This window comes from Schistocerca nitens, chromosome 1 (genome assembly GCF_023898315.1).
Source record: "Schistocerca nitens isolate TAMUIC-IGC-003100 chromosome 1, iqSchNite1.1, whole genome shotgun sequence".
NCBI lineage: Eukaryota > Metazoa > Arthropoda > Insecta > Orthoptera > Acrididae > Schistocerca > Schistocerca nitens.
Window position 1 is genome coordinate 756234238 of NC_064614.1, and position 18471 is coordinate 756252708.

General features: G+C 38.6%; 1 protein-coding gene across 4 annotated transcripts in view; it reads left to right on the top strand.

Moving 5' to 3' along the window:
* LOC126260893 (sodium/hydrogen exchanger 7) overlaps nucleotides 1–18471 on the top strand; it is a 174772-nt gene that overhangs the window by 112260 nt on the left and 44041 nt on the right. The window contains exon 15 of one of the 4 annotated variants that reach the window (XR_007546661.1): nucleotides 1857–1974. The exons of 2 other annotated variants lie outside the window; for them this stretch is intronic. Coding sequence is in view for 1 of the 2 variants with exons in the window: in XM_049958361.1 (XP_049814318.1) it covers nucleotides 1857–1901 (45 nt within the window). In the remaining variant the exon portion in view is untranslated. Of the gene's footprint in view, nucleotides 1–1856; nucleotides 3067–18471 lie in introns of those variants that run through there. One more of the 4 variants, XM_049958361.1, reaches the window with a different exon arrangement.

Here is an 18471-nt window from a genome sequence, read left to right on the forward strand (position 1 = left end):
TTTGACTTAGAACTTCTATATGGTGTTCATACAAGCTGTAGATAACATGTGTCCTGTATCTTATGCCTGATAATATCAGAATTTGGAACTGTGTCCTCCAGTCATCTGCCTAAACACAAGTTAAAAATTTTAATGGCAGTGGATTCCTGTGACACTTGCATCTGTTTTAATACGTTCTCATTTTGTATCATCTACTAAAATTTAAATTGTGTATTATTTTTATGCAAGGATTTTATTTCTCAAAGGGTCATAAATTTAACTGGTCTTGGGGTTGTCACCTTTTGTTGGTCCAATTTTTCAGTGCATGTCTTTGACAAGAAACAATCAGCTCAGGAATGCAAGCACAATTGTGCTGATCATTTGTAATTTAATCAAAACATAGTATCATTAAATTTAGGTCATTGTGTGATTGTAGCACCAGGTGAGGTGGCCCTCTGGTCAAACACTGGACTCACAATCAGAAGGACGGTGGTTCAACTCCTTGTCTGGTCATCCAGATTTACATTTTCCACAGTTCCTCAGAAAATGAAACAACCATTTTCCTTCCCTTATCTGAGCTAGTACTCCACTATTTATAAGATGTTAAACATTACTGTTTCCTCCTCCCATCTTTTGTTTGATTCATCATACATCTGAAAAAAAAAATTGTTTTATATTAAATACAAAGACTTGTTTTGAACATCGAAGAACAGCACTTTCATCATGCTAGATTTGCATGCTGTATCTTAATTTACAAATGCTCAGTACATTTGCAACCCACGGGCTATTATCGTCCAACCAATATGTTACATAGTTCCAATAAAATTATTTAAACTATAGTCAGTTGTGTTACTGCTGAACACATTATGCACGTTGCGGCAATTCTGTACCATAAATAGTCCCTCACAAAACAATTATTTCAGTGTAGTTTCTATCATCAACCAGTCTGTCCACTAATATTTATACATTCTATCATGTTTCATTCTTCTGGCTCGTGTCCTCCCCGGTCTTTTATTCTGGCAATTTTGCCAAGATGGGTTAGTACTTGTAAAAGCACTGATGAAGTTGGTGAAAAAGTGTAACCTCTGACATTTAGTTTGGATCTATGATTTTAGTTCATAATATTTTCCAACATTAGAGAATTATGGATGGCTTTGTGGAATGTCTGTCAGTAGATAACTAGTTTGAGGACCATTTTGCTGCGGTTGTTAAATCCTTCATTAGACATGATAAACTTTATCAATTTCACAATTGGCTTCAAGTATTTTAGACCCAGTCCAGAAAACTGGGACACTTAGAAATGTTATTAGTTTAAAAGCAATCATGATTTTGAGTTGTAATGTCAACAAACAAACAAACAAAAATACACTCTTCTATATTAAAGACGTGTTGTGAACAAGCTGATAGGTTAAGTCTACTGTACTCCATTCCATGTAACAGATCTCATTATTTCTTGCTGAGTATTCTTTGTTTTGTTATAAATTTAATTTAATCTTGAGCTTTTCATTTGTTTACATCACGGCATATTCCTACTTGTGTACAAATATTTGAAAATAGTGATTTATGTAAATTTATTTTAAATACCTCCAAACACATTGACACAGTTGTGCACAGATGCCATAGTTACAAAGTTGATAGTTAGTACTTTTTAATTACCATAAATATTTGACCTGCTACAGATCTCATACTGGGTCACAATTTTTTTTCAACCACTTTTGTCAAACATCTTTAAACTGCATAGTATTTGCATTTGTGCACAGGCATGCCAAAATGAATTGCACTATTTTATAATAATTATTAGATTTTGCACTAATTACTTTAGCACATTTTTGAATGCTTTTATGTTGATTTTTGTTTGCTTTGCTTGTTTATTGCAGAACTTTTACGTATCTAGTCCACAACAAACTGGGAACCGCCTTTAATTGTGAAGTTTGAGAAGTTCTGTTGTGCTCTTATGCTGAAGCAGAAATGGGCTTTGTGATTCTGTTTTATAATGTAGGTGATCTTTAGCAGTTTCAAGTAAATTAATGTGTAGTTATTCTTTCTGTGTAAATAATACATCCTGTTGTTGAGAATATGTCGTGATATTTACAGAAGAATGTATATTTTGAAGGAGATACTTAAATTCTATATATGGAACAAAGTGAAATTTCAGAAACATTCACAGTATTTTCAGAAAACATATGTTCAGTATTAAACAGCAGGTATTGTTGGGTAACTGTAGACTTGTAATGGCCAGAGGGAAAAGATCAGAGAGCAAATGTATTCCTGTTAAATTTTTGTTGTTAGGAATTCTCTTTAGTGTTCTTGTTCCACATTGGGAGCTTCATGGTGACAGGGAACTTTGTGAGAGAAAAGGCATTAAATTGCAAAATGGCCCAGGGAAACAGTATTATCAAGGCTGAAATTGGAATGCTATTTTATAATGCTTGTAATTCCATTCTCCACTGTCGTTAAACAGCTACACGAGCAGCAAGTATGTGTTCTTTTGATTGTTTATGAATGGTAACAGGATTTTTAACAATTTTATATATGTTCCTTTCCTTTTTTGTCTCAGATTTTATAGAAAATGTTTGTATATTTATGTATTTATTTATTTTGTTAATGTTTGTTTTTCACATACAAGGAAAATGGTGGCACAGATTGTTTTTAAAGACATGTTTGCATGTTTTTGTAAACACACACAGTAGTATTTTATTTTAGGAAAACATTGTTGTAATCATTGTTATTATTATTATTATGTTTAAATTGATATACACATTGTATTCCCTGTATGAGGTTATTAGTGCTGTGGACTGAACTTCTTTCTTCAGATGCGGGTAGAGATACAGTGAGCTGCTTCCATTTGTCCTCAAAATTTGTTTCCTTTTAAGCATGTGTAAATTTGTTATAGTTAATTGTTGTAATGATGAATTGGAGTTACTATGAAGAGATTACTTCATGTTTGAGATTACCTAATTTTCACACTGGAAAACTTTACTGTTTCTAGAACGTATTATCTTTCATAGTGGCAATAATTCCCAACAATTCAAAAAGATTGTTCCATGACTGATATGTACAGAGAATAATACAGTGAAGTTTAACATATTTGCTTTGTGTTGAAAAATGAAAATCTGCATCTCTCTTTCACTCCTGTGAATTGACAGGATTGTCCAAATTTTATTGTGAGTTATCCGTTGCTCCTGATAATCAAAATGGCATACATTAGGTATGCATTTCCTTAATTACAAATTTGTGTTCAGTTTTACCACATTTAAATTATATAATATCTTACAGACACAGTTGGCTCAGTAGGCATGGTAGTTTTATGAGATGATGATGCATGGTACTTGCATAAATTGCATAATTGTAAGCAATAAGTAATTATCTTAGACAACTCAAAGGTCTCATACACTGAATATCTTTTGGTCACCACTAAGTTCATCATTTACCATGGATTTGTTTACAGAATTCATATACTAACACAATCAATCACATTTTTTGAGTGATCATAACCACAATACTTTAATTTGACTGAATGTTGTATAATGCATGTCCATTTCATGGAATTATTCGCTATAAAAATTTTACATATTTCTGACAGTCAGCAAAAGAATATATGTTTCAGACTTTCATTGTTGCAGTTTAGCGATCTTGGGAAAGGTAGCATTCCATTATATTGATATTCCAAATTTGTTTTTTGTGATTCTGGGAAATGCAACTTTGAAAATGTAGAGGCACATGTAGAATTTTGTACACACTAGGACAGAGGCATAACACATTATTAATTTTCTAATAGGGGGATATTTTTGGTATACCATTGACACAGTAAATAAGTGTTTTATTGTTCCCTCTTTTTTCATATAAAATTGATAAAGTTGAAGATATGGCTTCTTTGTCAGCATATTTATGAATTCCATGCCTTATGAAATTCTGTACCTGCATGTTTCTGATTGTGATCTATCAAGAAGCATCATAAGAGCTATTCACATTATTTTGACATAAATACTGTACATCCATTAAATAAGAAAGTAAAAAGAAATGTGTAATAGAACTGAAATCACAAAAGAATATCCATGCCGTTCACTGAAACATTTTTGATAGATACGCAAATTAGACTCACGGTTGGCACTCTTAACATTAAGAATTTTTTTAAATTGCTTATCAGGAAGAGGTAAATCAGAAAATGGAGAAAACAGAGTAAGACATACAAGTGTTGAAAGAAGAAGAAAAATTTTCTCTATCCCCTTGTTTAAATGCAAGGAACAACCGTTTTCTGCAAATTCTTTCCTGCTTCTTAGATCTGTTGATCCAGGATTTGGAAGGATACTTTTTCATTTGGAAGGATATTTTTTCATCTGATGCTTTCTTCCATTTCCCATATTTTCCTTTCTTTCAATGAATTAAAAAAAATGAATACTGTTTCTTTTTAACCCTTCAGTCACGAATTATTTTTTCCTGAAAAAAAAAATAATGACTTTGCTATCCAGTCCTTTAAATTAAATTATTTTTCAGATGTATAAAATATTCCGAGGTGCCCCCCAACGTCGGATACAATGCATCCCTCAAATGAGGACATTGTGTTCAAGTGGGTGCAGTATAAGTCGAAAAGTCAAAGTATTTTATTTTATTTCACCAAAATACATAAATTACACAAAGCCTACTTAATGATTATATACATAAACCATGGTTTCACACTTGTGAAGAATGATAATCAAAGAAACATTTTTTTCTCCTATCCAGACGTAAGTGAATGCTACAGTTTACACAATAAAATTTGGTTTTGCCTTTGCAACCTGGTTTCTTCACCTGTCCAAAGATTTTTTTGTCAGCGACCACTGGAAGGTGCCCAGTGTTGTCCACACAAACATCATCTTCTGGATGAACTTCCGCATTGGCTCTTTTTGAAATACTTGGAGATGGCATTGGACTATCATTAGTGGGACGCCCCCTTTTTATGGCAGCTGGCTGATCTATTTTTGTTAGTACTTTGGCCACACTTGCCATAAAGCAAAGCAAATCAGTGATCTTATTTTTAGGAACATATAATTCTGATGTGTTTTTCTTGTACTCAGATCATGCATTTACACATGCGATATCAATCACATGAGCAAACTTGCGAAGTGTCCAGTTTCGCGATCCGATGAATGTGCAATAAACTGTGAAAAGAAAATCCATGTTGTCGACCCCTCCCTTATGTTGATTGTAAACTTGAATAATTTCTGGGCGGTCAATTTCAACATATTTCTTTTCAGTTTTATCCCATCTTTTACACACATCATTGTGTCCAGTTACCACAAAATTCGATGTCGTTACCACTGGCTTACTGTTATACCATTTTGTTACTATAACTTCTCTATCTTCACTTAGTACCTCAACAGCGCATCTACCACAGTACTTCATGTCTTTGTCACTCGAAAATCGTGGGTTCTTGAAGCGATTTTGGCGCACCATACATATTGCACACATATTCTTGTTTCTTAAGTACTGCACAGGAGACTGTAACTTGAGAAATAATTATCGAAAATGAGAAGCACATTTGTTTCATTGATTGTTTCTGCTAATTTCATCACTACTGACGCACCAAGACCAAAAATTTTTAACATTGCTGGATCAAGTTCTATCATTGAGCCTAGATATATTACAAATTCAGATATTTGACAGCTTGTTCCATATAGTGCAAATATTTTTATTCCCCATAGTTTTTCAGTTTGCCCTGCACATACTGATTTACATTCAGCAATCCTTTGAAAGGCACCATTTGCTCGTTGACACTAAGAAGTTATTCTGTTGGTAAACTCAGCAACCATTCTGTTATGGAATTGTATATTGGCCAGACTTTCCAAAATCGATCATTTTTATCAGGATCACTTGTTATGTCAAGACAGTGGACATTCTGTCTCAGTTTTAGAAAGTGGCTAATTGACATAGTGTCTGCTATTTGGGAAATACATAGCTGTGGCTCCCAGTGATATCTAATCCTGGGGTATTTCAAGTATCCCATCAAAATGTGAATTCCAATAAGTACCGAGAGAGGTGGTGCAGTGGCTAGCACACTGGACTCGCATTCAGGAGGATGACGGTTCAATCCTGCGTCTGACCATCCTGATTTAGTTTTTCCGTGATTTCCCTAAATCGCTCCAGGCAAATGCCAGGATGGTTCCTTTGAAAGGGCATGGCCAACTTCCTTCAACATCCTTCCCTAATTTGATGAGACCGATGACCTTGCTGTCTGGTCTCCACCCCCAAACAACCCAACCCACCAATATGTGAAAGTATTTCATTTCTGTCGTAGGAGCAAAATTACCTACACTTTTGTAAACTACGTAAATATCTGTGCATTCCACATATTTCTGCACAAGAACATCAGTGAAATATTTTCTTAAAAATTGGTAGGGACTCTCAAGCTTATTCGCTGGCATACCATTCAATAAAAGAAGACATATAAGTGAGTTCTCTTTTCCTTCACCATACTTTTTAGGTGTTAATTGTCCAAAATTATGATGCCACTCGTAGGATCAACGGCATCCATCACATCAGTTTCAGATACAATATCTATTTCAGGACGGTCTTGTTCATTGTCATTGTTTTGTGCTCCAATGATAAGGGGATCTCCAGAACCTATAATAGAAAATGCTATTACAAAAAGAAAAACTTATAAAAAATGTACATCTGAGTAGCCCATGAAAAAGCTGCTAAATTCATTTTATGTCGATTTTGAAGTGGCCACACAGCGATGTAGATTTTTTCAGTGCCTATATTATGGAATATGTTTCAGGCTACAAAACCGGCTGCAGACCATCAAAAAATGGCTGTTGAAAACCGTGTTCAGTTTCAGAAGTAGCTAACTGCATGTTGCCTTTGGGTGCAAAGCTCACCAAATGCCTAATAGGCATGACTGTCGCCCTGCCATGTCTGGAAGCAAAGCACATGAGCAGACATCAGACTTACCAATCTGGACATTCAAAGCTACCTTTCAGTCTGTTACGATTAGAATGGATATTTTTCTTATTCAGCTTTAAATTGGCTGCACTGTAACAAATTCGTACACAACAATAACATTCTCGCTGCCAATGCGTTGTTGTCTGGATGGGATGAGTGTTTCATGATTATCTCATTGTCACTTAGCATGCAGTTAGCAAGCTTTGCATCTAGACTACTCAGCTTACAATACACCAGAGGAGGTAAAACATCTAACACCTACCTCCATCATTGTCCTCTTGTTCAAAATTATCGCCAGGGTCATCGGATAGATCATCAATTTCAGATGAATTAAGGAGCTCTATAACTACTTCTTCTGTAAGTGGCCTTCACCTATCTTGGACTCAGGAATTGTGAATCACCGTAAGATAACTAAAAAGACAGAAAAATAATGTCCTAAACTTATACACTATTACAACCTTTCAATCACAATGTCCTCATTTGGAGAAATGTATAAAGTTATAAATATGTCACTTATCTTTTGTTCTGAAAGACACTTTTAGTTTCCAACTTCAAGAACGCACCTTTCTACGCACAAATCAATGTTTTTATCAAAACTTAGAAGATATTAACCGGCTGATGGGAGGTACAAAGATTACTGGGAAGCATCCCTGTGACTATGCACATTCAGTTTTACTTTCTGATACCACAGATTGACAGGAGATGTTGACACTGATCTCAAATAAACTCTCTGCGTGTGACAATATGGGGACAACAATCACAAATAGTAAAATTTAACAAAGTTTAATATAAGTTACTAAGCATGTATTTAGTATGTCCTTATAAGATTATGCCATGACTGAAAGGGTTAATGTGCCTGTCAGCCAGCTTTTACTCCTTCCTGCTTCTTTAGATGATACCTAAGTCTACCTAAATACTTTATTAGATTGCAGTAAGTGATGTTAGCTGTAGCTTTGAGCACCAGAATGAAATTTGAAGACTGTAAGTTAGCAGCCTAACAAAGTCATTAGTATTAAAATAAGAGCCCATTCATAAGTTATTTAAAATCATTTCACTTTGGTACATACCATAGTGCATGTGACAATTTGGCAAAGCATTGAAAGTTTCAGATAATTATTGCCAGTTATGGTCAGTTGTTTATCTTGTTGTTCAAACTCTCTTTGTAAGTAATTTAACTCCGAGGAAACATTATCCTATGTTTTCTCTTGTCACAGTCTCATAATGTTCATACACATTTTGTATCGTAACACCAGATATGGAGCAGTGATTACTCATCATTAACTTTTAAGGTGTCTGTAGACAAGGAAAACTGTTGACCGGGGCAAGTGGTGCACAGCCAAGAAAAAGTCTCTTATAACACAGTCTCTAGCTTTGAAGCACCTGTGATGTGGTTGCACACAGTATGTTACATAGTTGCTGTTTTCCTCTGTAAAGACACAAACGTCGTCATGGACCATCTTCACATCACAGCAAGATGCGCCTTCTGAACTATTGAGTCAGTCAGTTATGAGAATCATCACATTGGTCAGTGTGATGAGCTGCACCACAGATAGTCTGCAACTTCCTTGCCAACTTTTCTTCGTTTCTTTCCACAGTGGAATAGTTAAAGCTAAAGTTATTAGGAAATATCTTAAAATTACACTTTCGTGTTGCTTCTCTACATTCTGATTCAAGCATTTATAATATCTCATAACAAATTGATAAATTCTCTCCATAAAAAGTTCTGTGCCTGGAAATAGCAGCCAGCTGGTGACAATATACTGAGACGAGTCTACACTGTAGACTGGATATTCAGAAATGTCCCGTTTGAGCTGAGGAACAATTCTTGTTTACTGGACAGCGTTGCCAAATGTTTTTATTGGATCTTCTGGATGTAATTTTGTTTTATTGGATCTGCTCATTTTTCTTAATGTCGGCTTCAAATGGATTATCCTTCTCCATTTCATAAATTCTATAAACAAGATTTCTTCAGCATCCCAACCTCTCTGGCTTACACGTGACATGCTTCTAATTTTGGTTAGCCAGTAGGCATTGTGACTCCACATCATTGATTTTTCCTTTGTCTTTGTAACTGTGGCCCAATCAGCAGCCATGATTCTGTTCAGTGGGGCTTCTCCAATTGCACTGCAGTGACAGTCAGTAGAAGCAGTCCCCCTTGGAGTTGCACAGTTCTCAGAAAGGAGGCCTATACTGTAATAAGCTCAGAATGCGAGGTACCTTAATTGTTCACCGCAGTTTCATCCAAAACAGAGAAGTCTGCAAACAGTACTCAGGCAGTTAAAGTGTCATGAAATGCTGTCCTCCCTGCCCCCCCCCCCCCCCCCCTTTCTGTTCCCCAGCTTTTTGTCAACCACAGACTAACTGCCACTGCTGTCATAGTCATGAACAGGCACACTCCCTATCTTAAATGTAACCATTGACACACAAAACCTTCACTCATCACAGCCCATATGTAGCACAAGTTTCATTAATAATATCAGATTTTTGTTGCTAAAAACAATGTTTCAGAATAGATTTCATGTTTGGTGAGATTTCCAGTTGCAGCATTTGCTGTGAATGGTGAAAGTAGTCTGGCTTTCTCACTATTGCAACTCTAAACACAATTAATCTACTTCACGAGTCAATGAAGCAACTGTTTTGTCACCACACCCCTCCCCACCATTTACTTAGTATGCTACACAAAAATGAAGTTGCTTTCCAGGGAGTCCTCATATAAATAGATATTGAGTATTTGTCCTGACAGGTGCACATTCTGTTTCACTTATTGATAAGCCTGAGAAATTCCATTACATAGCAACATTCAAATGACTTACTGCAATTTATATTGCACCTGGAAGTACATTATATGGTTACACATACAGCAGCATATGTTAGATGTAACTGATTAGGTCTTCATTACTTCTAAAGGTGATGCATATCACCTCATTGATGTCCGCTGTACTCCAGCTTGTAGGCTGCGAACACTTGGAAGCTATTGCTAGACGTTGTTTAATTGATGTCTCATTTCTTTTTTTGATCATTTTATTTTAGATTAGAAACTTTTTTACCCTGTGATATGTTTTCATAATTACTACAACGTAATTGAGTAACCAAAAGAGTAACAGTAACAACTCACCTAAATGTTGGGGTACCTGCGTTGTCCACAGCACATAAACAAGACAGACACCTTTTGGACCACTCCTCCAGAGCTAGGGAGAGAGAACACCATACGCGCGGACGCGCGCGCATATGCATTCACACACACACACACACACACACACACACACAATGCAACAGCACTACAGGTGCAGGGTGTGCCACCAGGTGAGCTCATTCTGACTTGTGACAGTGGGGTTATATGTAGCACACAATGATGTGTACTGGATTGTGCTTCATAGCCTGTGTTATCAGTATACTTCCCCATAGCACTAGTTTCTATGAATTACACAGATTAATCTTGTCCTCCCACTTAACATGTCATCTTTACAGTAAGTAGCAATCTATCTTTTCCTTATATTGTTGATATTCCAACCTCAAGTCTCAATTGTTTGATTTCGTGTAACAGCTTTTCTTCCATCCCACAACCTTGTGAGAATGTTTTCCTTTTTACTATTCTGTATGACATTTCTGTTATCAGTGTTCATTCTTTCTCTTCTTTCCTGCGTTTATTCATCACCTTCCAAACCACACACATTTCCAAACCACACTGTATCAGTGACCTCGTCTGTGCAAACACATGGCTTCATGACCGCACAGATTATTGATGCAGCATCTTCCCACTGATAATTATAATTATTCCTGTTGAACCCACTTCCTCCCTTGTCCTCACCTATCATCTGTAATGAAGTACCATCTGAAAAGAAGCTGCATAAATATTCAGCCAGACCTTGATAAAATTTTTGAAGTGGTGAAAAGATTGGTAACTTGCTTTAAATGTTCAGAAATGTAAAATTGTGCACTTAAAAAAAAATTTAATATCATATGACTGTAATATCAGTGATTCACAGTTGGAATCGGTTAACTCATTGAAATACCTGTGTGTAACACTTTGTAGTGATATGAAATTTAATGATAACGTAGGCTCAGTTTTGGGTAAAGCAGGTTGTAGACTTCATTTTATTGATAGAATACTGGCAAAATGCATCTAATCTACAAAGGAGATTGCTCACAAATCACTTGATCAACCTATCCTAGAATGTTGCTCAAGCATGTAGGACTAACAGAGAATATTGAACATATACAGAGAAGAGCAGCACATGGTAACATGGAAGAATGTCACAGAGATCTTAAAGAAACTGAAGATAGTGTGAACTGTCCTGAAAAAGCCTACATACAAAGTTTCAGGAACTGGCTTCAAATGATGATTCTAGGAATATACTACAACTCCCCAGGTTTTGCTCCCACAGGGATCATGAGGACAATATTATATTAATTACAGCACACATGGAGACATTTAAACAACCATAATATCTGTCACACTGGGACTTACCTTGCCATGTACTTCACAGTGGTTTGTAGAGTATAGATGTAGATTATTATTTTCTGCACTTACCCACACCACACAGACTTGTGGTCCTCCACCTAAACAATTCCCATTCCCACTCTCTTCTATTATCCCAACACATGAATACTTCCGTATCTCCTTTTCTCCCATGTTTCTATATGTTTTTAATGTATTTGTGCATATTTTTTATATTTTTGGGCATTTTCTGTATTTTTATGTACCTATGCATGTTTTTGTTTATCTTTCTTTCTTTTTATGAATGTTTTCTGTTATCTAGCTCTTCTCACAACCATCTAACATCTCCTTTTGCCCATTTCCACATCATTCTCATTTCTCCTATGCCATTCCTCCCACAATGGACCCTACTCCATCCTTCTGCACCAGTATCCCTTTCCCTGGCTAAAATCCAATCTGATATCATATTTCTTAAATGCTGCCTAAACCATGGAAACACACACCGCCGCCAATGGCCTACCATAAAAATTTCTTTCTCCAGATCCCACCCGTACTTTCAAAATGACCTCCTCCTTTTCAGATTCCGCCAGTCCCTGGCCCTTATGAATCTGGTACTCCAGAGACACACCTCCTTGACATAGGCATCCCAGAACCACCTCTGCTCTCTCTGCAAGATGCTACTGCTACGTGCAATCCCTGCTACATACATTACATCTGTGAAATTTAATACCTTGCTCTCCAGCACCTGGAGTAGCATTCCAGACACCAACTCCATAAGTTATCCAACCTGCTGATATCTTACTGCCACCTTGTTGCACCACTTTCCAACTTCTTTCCTACCCACAGTGTTTCTCCTCCTCAACCCCTCATAGGATCCTCCCTACGATCCTCCCTAGCTGACCTTTTCAACTTGCCACAGTCCCCAACCTCCCTACTAACAATCCACCAAATTGACAGCTGAAACATATCCATAACACTGTTGTTAACCTTACCACCAAGACCCTCAGCCCCACAGAAGTTTCAGTCTCATCCAAAGGCCCCACCTTAAGCCCTACACCCAAATGCCATGTTGACCTTGTCAAAGACCTACTCTCCTTCATCCGATCCCTGCATTGGAAACACTTCTTTGTCGCCAATCCCTCCAACCAAAGCAAACATTAAATGCTGCCTTCCCATTTCATACCTTCATCCAGCTGTGGTTTGACCCCCCCACCCCCCACCCCCAACTAACTAACTACCCCCTGGGAACCTTCCAAGAATTCCATACCTCCAACTTGCCCTCACCATCCTTTCAGCAGAAGAAACGACAGCCATACACAACCTCAAGACGAATCCTGACCTAATCATCCTGCCTTCAGAAAAAGGTTCCACCACTTTCATTATGAATCACAGTGACTACGTGGCGGAAGGCCTCTACCAATTACATCACTTCTCCATATATAAACTCTGCCAGAGTTATCCCCTCCCAGAAGTCCAACATAACCTCCAATCCCATCTTAAAGCCTTAGGGCCATCCCAGAACCTCACCTCTGAATCCATTTCCCTCCTTGCCCTATGACACCCTGCACATCCGCCTTCCATATCCTCCCCAAAATCCACAAACCCAACGATCTTGGATGAAAATTGTAGCTAGTTATTGTGCCTTCTCTGACCAACACCTTCAACCATTTGCCCATCATCTATCCTCCCATTTTAAAGGCACAAACTACATTGTTCCCCGACTTTCCCTTTTCAAAGGCACCAACCACTTCGTTCACTGACTCTCCCTTTTCAGAGGCACCAACCACTTCGTTCACCGACTCTCCACCATACATACCCCTATACTACCTGGATCCCTGCTCACCACTGGTGATGCCCCTTCCCTATACACCAATATCCCTGATGCACATGGTCATACTGCTATTGAACGCTACCTTTCTCAATGTGCGTCAGCCTCCAAACCCACTATAACATTCACCTTACTAACTTTATCCTAACTCAAACTACTACTCCTTTGTGGGAAGATATAGATACAAATCTGCATTACTGGCGTGGGCACCTGCATGGCATCTTCCCATGCCAACTTGTTTAAAGACCAGCTAGAGGAGACCTTCCTAGTCTCCCAGAACACCAAACCTCTAACCTGGTTCAGGTTCATTGATGACATATTCATGTCCTGGATTCTGGGCCAAGACACCCAGTCCTCACCTCTTCACAACCTTAACACCTTATCTCCCATCTGCTTCACCTGGTCCTCCTCAACCCAGTGTGCTGCCTTCCTGGGCACTGACCAACTCCTCTCTGATGGCTCCATCCACACCTCGGTCCCTATTAAACAGTACCTGCATTTCAACAGGTGTCATCTCTTATTGGCAAAAATCCCTCCCATACAGTCTGGGCACACTGGGCTGGTTTATCTACAATGAGAAGAACTCTCTTGCTCAGTATGATAAAGGTCTCACAGATCATTCACAGAGGCACTATACCTCCCCCCCCCCCCAGACCTAGTCCACAGATAGATTCCCATACCATTCCCCCCCCCCCACTCCCAATCCTCCCCCCACCCCCAAGAATCAGCTACAAAGGAGTGCTGCCTTTGTCAGCCAATACTACCCAGACTGGAACAGCTGAACTACATCCTTCGTCAGGGTTTTGATCACCTGCCATCATGCCCTGAAATGAGGGACATCCTACCCAAGATACTTCCCACCCCTCCTAAAGTGGTGTTTGGTTGCCCACCCAACTAGCACAACATCTGAGTCCATCCCAATCCCAACCCCTAACCACAGGGATCATATTACCCTGGAAGACTCAAGTGCAAAACTCCCTGATTCATCCAGTCAGCACTTCCTGTCCTGTCACAATCTTATCCTACCCCATCAGAGGCCAAACCACCTGTGAAAGCATCAACGTCATGTACTAGCTCTGCTGCAATCATCGAAAACCTATTTATATTGGTATGACTACCAACCAGCTGTCCACCAGTGTGTGCGGCCACTGCCAGAGTAGCGAAGAGCAAAGTAGACCACCCTATGGCACAACATGCAGATGAAAATAACTTGCTTGATTTCGATGGCTGCTTTATAATCTGGGCCATCTGCATGCTCCCCTCCATCACCAGGTATTCTGAAATGCACAATCATCCTTACAACACATTCTCCACTCCCAAAATTATCAGAGCCTCAACCTACAGTAACCTACTTTCACTACATCCTCCACCCAACCGTTTCCCCTTTCTTTGTCTGATAAGCTCCTTCCTACTCTCGGCTCCCACCAACTTTGTGTGCTGCCATTGCCAGTGCACCCAACCATATTTCCCCTTCCCTGTTCCTCTCCTTCTTCACTCCCCAGTCCCCTTGCGGTGCTATGCCTGTTGGTAGTCTAGTTCCTGCACATTCCACCAGACAGTGTTCTTCTCTCCCCCACTCCACCCCCACCCACCTGTATCCTGCTATTCCTTCCTCTTCCCTGCCACCTCCTCCATGTTGCTGCTTCCATTCTAAGTGAAAGTTGCATTCTGGTCTGAGCTGTTGGAGATGGTGGTCACGGGTGCATAAGGTGTGCTTGCTTGTGATAATAATTGTGTGTGTGTGTGTGTGTGTGTGTGTGTGTTGTGAAGAAGGCATTGGCCAAAAGTGAAATATGTAACTGTCTTTTCGTTGTGCCTGTTTGCAATTGCCATTCCCACTGTATGGTGAGTTGTGAGTTGCAGTCTGTCTTTTCCTTATACTGTTGATAGTCCTACCAATAAATTCTTTCATGGCATAATCATACTAGCCTTACACGAAGTGCAAAATGGCTAAGCGGGGATGGCTGGAGGACAAATGTAAGGATGTAGAGGCTTATCTCACAAGGGGTAAGATAGATACTGCGTACAGGAAAGTTAAAGAGAGCTTTGGAGAAAAGAGAACCACTTGCATGAATATCAAGAGCTCAGATGGAAACCCAGTTCTAAGCAAAGGAGGGAAAACAGAAAGGTGGAAAGAGTATATAGAGGGTCTATACAGGGGCAATGTTCTTGAGGACAATATCATGGAAATGGAAGAGGATGTAGATGAAGATGAAATGGGAGATATGATACTGCGTGAAGAGTTTGACAGAGCACTGAGAGACCTAAGTCGAAACAAGGCCCTAGACAACATTCCATTAGAACTGCTGACAGCCTTGGGAGAGCCAGTCCTGACAAAAAAGATGTATGAGACAGGCGGAATACCCTCAGACTTCAAGAAGAATATAATAATTCCAATCCCAAAGATAGCAGGTGTTGACAGATATGAAAATTACCGAACTATCAGTTTAATAAGTCACAGCTGCAAAATACTAATGCGAATTCTTTACAGACGAATGGAAAAACTGGTAGAAGCCGACCTCGGGGAATATCAGTTTGGATTCCTCAGAAATGTACACGTGAGGCAATACTGACCCTACGACTTATCTTAGAAAATAGATTAAGGAAAGGCAAACCTACGTTTCTAGCATTTGTAGACTTAGAGAAAGCTTTTGACAATGTTAACTGGAATACTCTCTTTCAAATTCTAAAGATGGCAGGGGTAAAATACAGGGAGCGAAAGGCCATTTGCAATTTGTACAGAAACCAGATGGCAGTTATAAGAGTCGAGGGGCATGAAAGGGAAGCAGTGGTTGGGAAAGGAGTGAGACAGGGTTGTAGCCTCTCCCCGATGTTATTCAATCTGTATATTGAGCAAGCAGTAAAGGAAACAAAAGAAAAATTCGGAGTAGGTATTAAAATCCATGGAGAAGAAATAAAAATGTTGAGGTTCACAGATGACATTGTAATTCTGTCAGAGACAGCAAAGGACCTGGAAGAGCAGTTGAACTGAATGGACAGTGTCTTGAAAGGAGGATATAAGATGAACATCAACAAAAGCAAAACAAGGATAATGGAATGTAGTCGAATTAAGTCAGGTGATGCTGAGGGAATTAGATTAGGAAATGAGACACTTAAAGTAGTAAAGGAGTTTTGCTATTTGGGGAGCAAAATAACTGATGATGGTCGAAGTAGAGAGGATATAAAATGTAGACTGGCAATGGCAAGGAAAGCATTTCTGAAGAAGAGAAATTTGTTAACATCGAGTATAGATTTAAGTGTCAGGAAGTCGTTTCTGAAAGTATTTGTATGGAGTGTAGCCATGTATGGAAGTGAAACATGGACGATAAATAGTTTGGACAGGAAGTGAATAGAAGCCTTTGAAATGTGGTGCTACAGAAGAATGTTGAAGATTAGATGGGTAGATGACATAACTAATGAGGAGGTATTGAATAGAATTGGGGATAAGAGGAGTTTGGGGCACAACTTGACTAGAAGAAAGGATCGGTTGGTAGGACATGTTCTGAGGCATCAAGGGATCACCAGTTTAGCATTGGAGGGTAAAAATCTTAGAGGGAGACCAAGAGATAAATACACTAAACAGATTCAGAAGGATGTAGGTTGCAGTAGGTACTGGGAGATGAAGCAGCTTGCACAGGATAGAGTAGCATGGAGAGCTGCATCAAACCAGTCTCAGGACTGAAGACACAACAACATACAGTGACTTTCAACACAAATGTATGATTTAGACTGTAGTTATTTTATCTTGGAGTGTAGCACCTTATGCTCTGTCCATTATAGTGGGGGATAATGCAGATAATTTAAATAGCTTCTGGCTAAATGAACACGAACACAACTGAAGTGTTTTAGGTACACACACATTTGTTGTTATTAAAATAAAATGCCTTGTTATCAAACATCATAGGTAATTCCCCCTTAAGGAGAGTACTAAAACACGATCAGTTTTTATGGCATTTTTTCCTGTCTCATTCTTGTTGTCATATATACACTGTGTTTCATCTTCCTCACTTCTGTCTAGTACTTTTTGGGGGGGGATGGGCACTTTGCTTGAATTTGTTTGATTTTTTCCTCTCTTTTCGTTTCTTTTTGGCATGTATTCTGTGTAGATGTTTAGTTTTGTCACTCATTGCATAGCAGAGATGTGAGTCGCAGATAGGCCCAAAAAAAAGTGTGTCAAAATAGGCTTTCAGCCACCAAGGCCTTCATCAGAAATAGATGACACACACTGTGTGTGTGTGTGTGTGTGTGTGTGTGTGTGTGTGGTCTATTTTTGATGAAGGATTTGCTGGGCATAAGCTTATTTGTAACTGTCTTCTTGTTGTGCCTATCTGCGGCTCAGCACCTCCATTATATGGTGAGTGGCATCTTTCCTTTTCATAATATTGCTTTTTCTGATATAGTGAGTCCATGTAAGTCTGTATGCTTTTTGTAGTTTGTGATCCTTTCTTCGTTGCATGTTGAGCTCAACCCTGTTTTCTATATAAGCTCTTCGAAGTATTTGAAACTTCTTACTAGCTATCTTTTTATACTTATTTGCCAGTAGGTGTCTATGGATTTTGTGTCCATCTACTGGTCTTTTTTCCCCCAAATGATATTTGTGATCCTGTTTTGGCTGAATTATTGTGTAATGTCTCCAGACCTTCTTTGGCTTCTTTTCTGTTACTGGTGAGGTGGCACAGAGGTTAGTAAACTAGACTCACATTCAGGACGACGGGGATCAAATCCCCGTCTGGCCATGCAGATTTAGGTTTTCTGTGATTTTCCTAACTCACTCCAGGCAAATGCCAGGATGAAAAGTGCACTGTCAATTTCCTTCCACATCCTTCTGTAATTTGAGCTTGTTCTCCATTTAAGATGACCACGCAGCTGACAAGACATTAGAGTTTAATATTTCTTCCTTCCTTCTTTCCTGTTACCTGTTATGATGACTATATAATAAGCAAATTTCAGGTTCTATTTTTATACCATTGACTCCTTTGTACCATGTCCTGATTATTTTCTCTAAAACTGAGGTAAATACAATAGGTGACAGGCCATTTCATTGTCTCACTCTGTCTTGATTATGTATGGTTCCAAGATCTCTCCCACATACTTCACTTTGGATGTTGTATTTGTTAACATTTCATGGATTAAAATTTTTTTAACATTGTTTTGGGAAACAGCAATCTAAATTTATAATGTCGATAGAAAACATGGTCATGTTCGCTTATAAATTGTTACTTTTTATTTGTGGAGGACCGGTTTTGATCTACTACAGAGATCATCAGATCTATATTCTGAGAAGAGGAATAGAACACATTAGTTA